General features: G+C 40.8%; 1 protein-coding gene across 3 annotated transcripts in view; it reads left to right on the top strand.

Moving 5' to 3' along the window:
* The first annotated feature begins 2020 nt into the window (after positions 1-2020).
* Positions 2021-6000, top strand: part of LOC109869416 (sterile alpha motif domain-containing protein 11) — a 106310-nt gene continuing 102330 nt past the window's right edge. Inside the window, exons 1-2 of one of the 3 annotated variants that reach the window (XM_020459546.2) lie at positions 2021-3015; positions 4528-4619. In XM_020459546.2, coding sequence (XP_020315135.1) covers positions 2550-3015; positions 4528-4619 — 558 coding nt within the window. In that variant the 5' untranslated portion in view covers positions 2021-2549. The remainder of the gene's footprint in view (positions 3016-4527; positions 4620-6000) is intronic. The other 2 variants (XM_031803473.1, XM_020459545.2) reach the window with 2 other exon arrangements.

The following is a 6000-nucleotide window of genomic DNA, read 5'->3' as shown; positions in this document are numbered from 1 at the left end:
TAGAAACAGTTGTTCATTCTACCGCAGGAGTTCCCATCATTGGTCGTGGTCTGTTATTCGTGCAGGGTTTTGTTCCTGCCTGTTACTGACTATTATGTAGATTTAGAGACAGTGGGGAAATGACCACATCATCTTGTGATGTTGCTACGAACCATTGCCTGATATCTACAGTCTTCAAAGACCAGATAAGGGATGTATTCATGATCCATCCATGGTTCAGATTTACTTTGAAAGTCACTGTTAACTTCAGCTTACTTGAGCTGAGCAGAGAATAGACTCCTTCCACCATGTCATGAAAGCTCCCATGCTGCTCATTCCCTCATTCACCCTGATTCATTGACATGAATGGACCAGATCATGTCAGTGAGGGGAGTACATCGTGTGTGTCTGTGTGGACATTCGTGTTCTTGCGTGCGCGCACGTGTGTGTGTGTGTGTGTGTGTGTGTGTGTGTGTGTGTGTGTGTGTGTGTGTGCGTGCGTATGTATTTGTGTGTGTGTGTGTGTGTGTGTGTGCGTGCATGCACATGTATTTGTGTGTGTGTGTGTGTGTGTGTGTGTGTGTGTGTGTGTGTGCGTGCGTATGTATTTGTGTGTGTGTGTGTGTGTGTGTGTGTGTGCGTGCGTGCATGCACATGTATTTGTGTGTGTGTGTGTGTGTGTGTGTGTGTGTGTGTGTGTGTGTGTGTGTGTGTGTGTGTGTGTGTGTGTGTGTGTGTGTGTGTGTGTGTGTGTGTGTGTGCGTGCGTGTGTGTGTGTGCGCAGGCACTAAATGTGTGTGTGAGCACGCAAGTCATGCACATGTTTGCTAATGTAGGTGTGCAGATATTTCTATATATGTTTTGAAACGTTTAGGATAGACGGCTAGGTTTCTGAAAACGAGAGTGACCGTTACAGGAGTGGGAGGATGATTACAAAAGGTCGACTTCAAGCACAGAGGGCATAACATAGAAAAGTATACAAACATCAACACCCACTTCATTCTGAACCTCAGAGGTCCTAGCGGATAGATCTATGAGCAAAGACCAACTATAATGATGATCATATCTAGGTTCAAAGCTGTTGTTGAATTTAAAGGAATATAATATAATATTTGTTGTTGTTGTTTTTAAAGTTATTATTTTTTATTTGTTAACAAAGGCACAGACTTGATTATGTAACCTAATTAGATACTTTATCTGCAGCTGTGTAGGCATAACCATTGACTGATATTGTATTTTGTTGTATCAATACTTCTTATTGCTGTATATAACGTGTAAAAATATAATCAGAATGATAGAAGAGGGAAATATTAGAATATGTTTCAGGGATATGTGACTGTTTAAATTGTTGCTTAATGATGACGTCCGTCGTGTACCCCCCTTCAAGTTTTCGGGTTCGCAAAGCCTCGGCTGTTTAAATGGGCCAAGTAGAGAAGCGGTGGAGAGTGCAAATCTTATTTGGTCTGGTTCTATGAACTTCAGCGTGACTTTAACGATATAGCCTACACAGGGTTAAAAACAACTATTTCAAAAGTCCCATCAGCTGAATTTGTTCCACGCAAATACTTTGAAATATCTTGAAAAAAAAAGGGGATTTTGCAATGTTCAGATAGCCTAGCCTAGTTCTGTGGCTGGTTAATTAATAAGATAGTTTAAGATAGTTTAAAACACTATCTTCCTGTAGACCTATATTCCAATAAACAGTGCTTTTACTTGGACTGAAATAGTGCTTATATTCTAAAATTAATTCATATTTTCTAGAACTATAGACTTGAAATAGGCATGGTATAACTGATGAGACGACCCATATTCAACAATAGTCTAGCAAATGAACCACAAAGAATAACAGCGATTTTGGGTGACAGTACTGTTTATATTTAGGAACAGGAGTTTCACAATACATTTGAGAGGAACCGGAGCTCAAGCAGTAGAACGTTTGAGGTACGGGTAGGCCTACTCAGCTCAGTTGAGCACATGCTCAAGTCAAGCACAGCTAATAAACAATACAATACAATACAATATTGCCTGTGTTGTTCAGGCTATTAATTCAAGTAGACAGTTTTGCGTAATATCAGCCCATTGGAAGGCACGGAGGACAACAGTAACTGTAAACATGAGTAAATAAAGGAAGTTAAAATAAGAGATACCAACATCATAACAATACCCTTTAAAAATAAACTGAAGAGCACATGGGAATGTGTCAATGATCATTGTGGATAACGACATAATGTGATGTCCACGGCTAAGGACTGGTCACTCCAACATGTCAGGTATTAGTGGCGCGAGTCCGATTAAGTGTGGTAGGCAGGAGCACTGCGAGAACCCCATGCGAGTGGAGCTGTGAGTGTGGCGGATGAGAGCGCCGCGGCTAAAAGAGCTGTTAACTAGTGAATGGCAATCTCTCGGGGAAGTTCAACAGACCACTGTCACAGAGCAACACCGGAGCCCTGCGTAAAGCAAAGTGGCGCTTCTTCAAGATTGGGGCGACAGACCAACTCCGAAAAGAGGACACACAAGTTGGGTCAGACTAGCTGTTAATCACTTGTTACCGGCGCTTCGCTCCCAGTAACATGCCTGCCATCAAAAAGGAGAGACTGGATGGGGACGATATGGCATTGGCTGCCTTCAACCAGAGCGAATACCTGGCTCCTTTAAATGCCACCACTATCCCCGTGGTGACCCCGCATCCACCGCAATACGACCATTTATTCGCCCATCACCGTGCGTATTTGGGGCTCCGCGACTCGGCGCTGCATCACCATCACCAGCAGCAGCACCTTCACCATCACCCGGACGACTTAATGCTGGAGAGGTTTTCCTCAATCCCCGACTTTCAGCCATTTTTTGACAACGGGGAACCATGCATCGAGGTGGAATGCGGGGAGAACAAGGCTTTGCTATACATTAACAAACTGTGCCAGGGTAGTAAGGGACCCTCAATCAAATACCGGGGCGAGTGGCTCACCCCGAATGAGTTCCAGTTTGTCAGTGGAAGGGAGACCGCCAAAGATTGGAAACGAAGTATAAGGCACAAAGGTAGGCAACAGCAAATATCATATTTAAATGGTTATTTTTTACAGTAGGCCTATATTTATTTTAAAGGATGATACCTAATTGAAGGTTTTTGTCATTGTTTTGGTGAGTGGAAATTCTGTTTCCATGGGTTGGTTCTTCGTTTTGTAGTTAAAGGGTTATACTCAGCAATATACACCGTGCGTAAGGAGAGATGAGAAAAGGCGCATACATCGCTGTATCTTCACAGGCAGCGACCATTCTCAAAACGGGGCGTCAGGAGTCGTGGACTAAGGTGAAAAACTTTCATATTTAGGGTTCAGTAATGTTAAAACATTATATGACAGTTGGTGGACGTTGGGGGGTATCATTCTGTTGAGTGTTGAGTGTAACAGTAGGCGAAAAGGCAGTTGACAGCTCAACAGAACAGAATGATGTTGGCAGGGAATTAAATTATTTTAGGCTACTAGAAGTTGTACCCTATTCCTTACTCTTTGGTTATTTCAGGTGGATTATGGTTGATTTGCAACTATCCGAGATATCAACCTAGTCCCAGTGGTAGACGTATCATAGTAAACGAAAAGGGTGTTGCTGCCTCAATATAATAGAATGCTGTTGAATGCAGGGAATTTAAAGATTTTTAGGCTACTCTACTCGAAGTTGAAACCTATACCTGACCCTTTTGGTTATTTCAGGTTGATTATGGATGAGTTGCAACTATCCAAAATATAAACCTGGACTCAGGGGTACACGTAACATAGTCAACTCAAATCCGGGACACTCAAATGAGTAGGTCTATGACATGTTTGACGTTATTAGTTGGCTACTATTTTGGTTTGAAAAGTTTTACAGTGGCTCAGGCAAAAGACAGTTATCAGTAGATGTTTATGAAATGATTTATAATAAGAATAATGAATGCTATAGCTGTTTACTTATTATGGGCCTATTTTACTAATTACTGGTATTGCGCTGGCTGCACACACAATTGTTTTTGAACCCCACCTTAGCCGAGGTTACTCATACGGAATTGACACGCATTTCCCCAAGTTCTGTTGGATGAGGGTATAAAAATGATATGAGCCCAATAATGGATAGTTTCATATCTGACTTTAGATACAGTGACACTAGCCTATGTAGACCTATCTTACCACACGGGGCTCAACTAGAACTCATCAGTAAAACTAATAAGGTCATTTGGTTTGACAAGCTGGCAATTCCAAAAGTAATGTTTATGTAATGTTTTGGCTATGGAGTTGTGATTATTCAACAATGACCCAAGTTTAGTGTTGCACAATAAAAAATAAAAAAACGTTTTTCTATTTCCCTTTGTGTGCATTTCAGGTGTAGACTCTGATAACATAGTCTTAGATTCACTATACAAATATAGTTAAGGCTACTGAAGATCGAGTCATTTTATAATCACCTCCATAGTATAATTGATTTACAGCTGCGGAATTCAGTGGGTGCTCTTATTGCTTATTCTCTCTCTCTCTCTCTCTCTCTCTCTCTCTCTCTCTCTCTCTCTCTCTCTCTCAGGGAAAAGTTTGAAGACCCTTATGTCCAAAGGAATCTTACAGGTACATCCTCCAATCTGTGATTGCCCTGGGTGTCGAATTTCGTCTCCAGTGGTAAGATTATGGTTCCATCAGCCTTTCAATTCTTACATCTGTTTTCTTGATTCATCATTGGTTTCAAATGTGTATGTTGCCATGCTGAACTCAATTGGCTGTGTTGACGAATGGGCTAAAAGATTGCTCTCAGCTGTGTTTTATTTGAATTGAAGACACAGAGTAAGCAGCATTGCTCTTTTTAAACTTGTTTTATTGATAGTTAGTAGAGGGAAAAGGAAAGAGGGTACAAGCTCTTATTAAATGAAAATAGAGTTATTTGTTGACAGTTAAAAGGCGCTCTAGAGCAGCCCCCACATACACACACCACATATATTTCTGTGGGCACACATGGTGCAGAGAAAATGTTTCAGTTTTAAAGCAAATTTTCTTGCAATTCCATACATCCATTCCATACATACACAGAGTGACTAAAACATTACCATAAAATCTATGGGCTCAAAAATCTAACTAAAAAACATTAGCTGATGTGGGCCAGTTGATCTGGACATTTCTTACAGGTTATAAATAGCTCTCTATGGTATGCAATGACTGACATGACAAGAGGAAAACTGATGATGCACTACCCAATTTTGAAATTGCACCTTGTGCATTCTATTATTAAAACTTTCAAGAGCAAGTTGAAAGCTGGACTTAGTTCCTTAAAAAAAAAAATATATATATATATATATATACACTGCTCAAAAAAATAAAGGGAACACTAAAATAACACATCCTAGATCTGAATGAATGAAATATTCTTATTAACATTAATTAATTAATATTAATTAACATTAATTAACATTAATTAATTATATTAATTAATATATTAATTAATTAATTAATTAATTAATTAATATTCTTATTATCTTTACATAGTTGAATGTGCTGACAACAAAAACACACAAAAATGATCAATGGAAATCAAATTTATCAACCCATGGAGGTCTGGATTTGGAGTCACACTCAAAATTAAAGTGGAAAACCACACTACAGGCTGGTCCGACTTTGATGTAATGTCCTTAAAACAAGTCAAAATGAGGCTCAGTAGTGTGTGTGGCCTCCACGTGCCTGTATGACCTCCCTACAATGCCTGGGCATGCTCCCGATGGGGAGGCGGATGGTCTTCTGAGGGATCTCCTCCCAGACCTGGACTAAAGCATCCGCCAACTCCTGGACAGTCTGTGGTGCAATGTGGCGTTGGTGGATGGAGCGAGACATGATGTCCCAGATGTGCTCAATTGGATTCAGGTCTGGGGAACGGGTGGGCTAGTCCATAGCATCAATGCCTTCCTCTTGCAGGAACTGCTGACACACTCCAGCCACATGAGGTATATGGTCTCACAAGGGGTCTGAGGATCTCATCTCGGTACCTAATGGCAGTCAGGCTATCTCTGGCGAG

Source organism: Oncorhynchus kisutch, linkage group LG24 (genome assembly GCF_002021735.2).
Source record: "Oncorhynchus kisutch isolate 150728-3 linkage group LG24, Okis_V2, whole genome shotgun sequence".
Classification (NCBI taxonomy): domain Eukaryota; kingdom Metazoa; phylum Chordata; class Actinopteri; order Salmoniformes; family Salmonidae; genus Oncorhynchus; species Oncorhynchus kisutch.
This window is presented reverse-complemented; position numbering and strand designations above follow the sequence as displayed.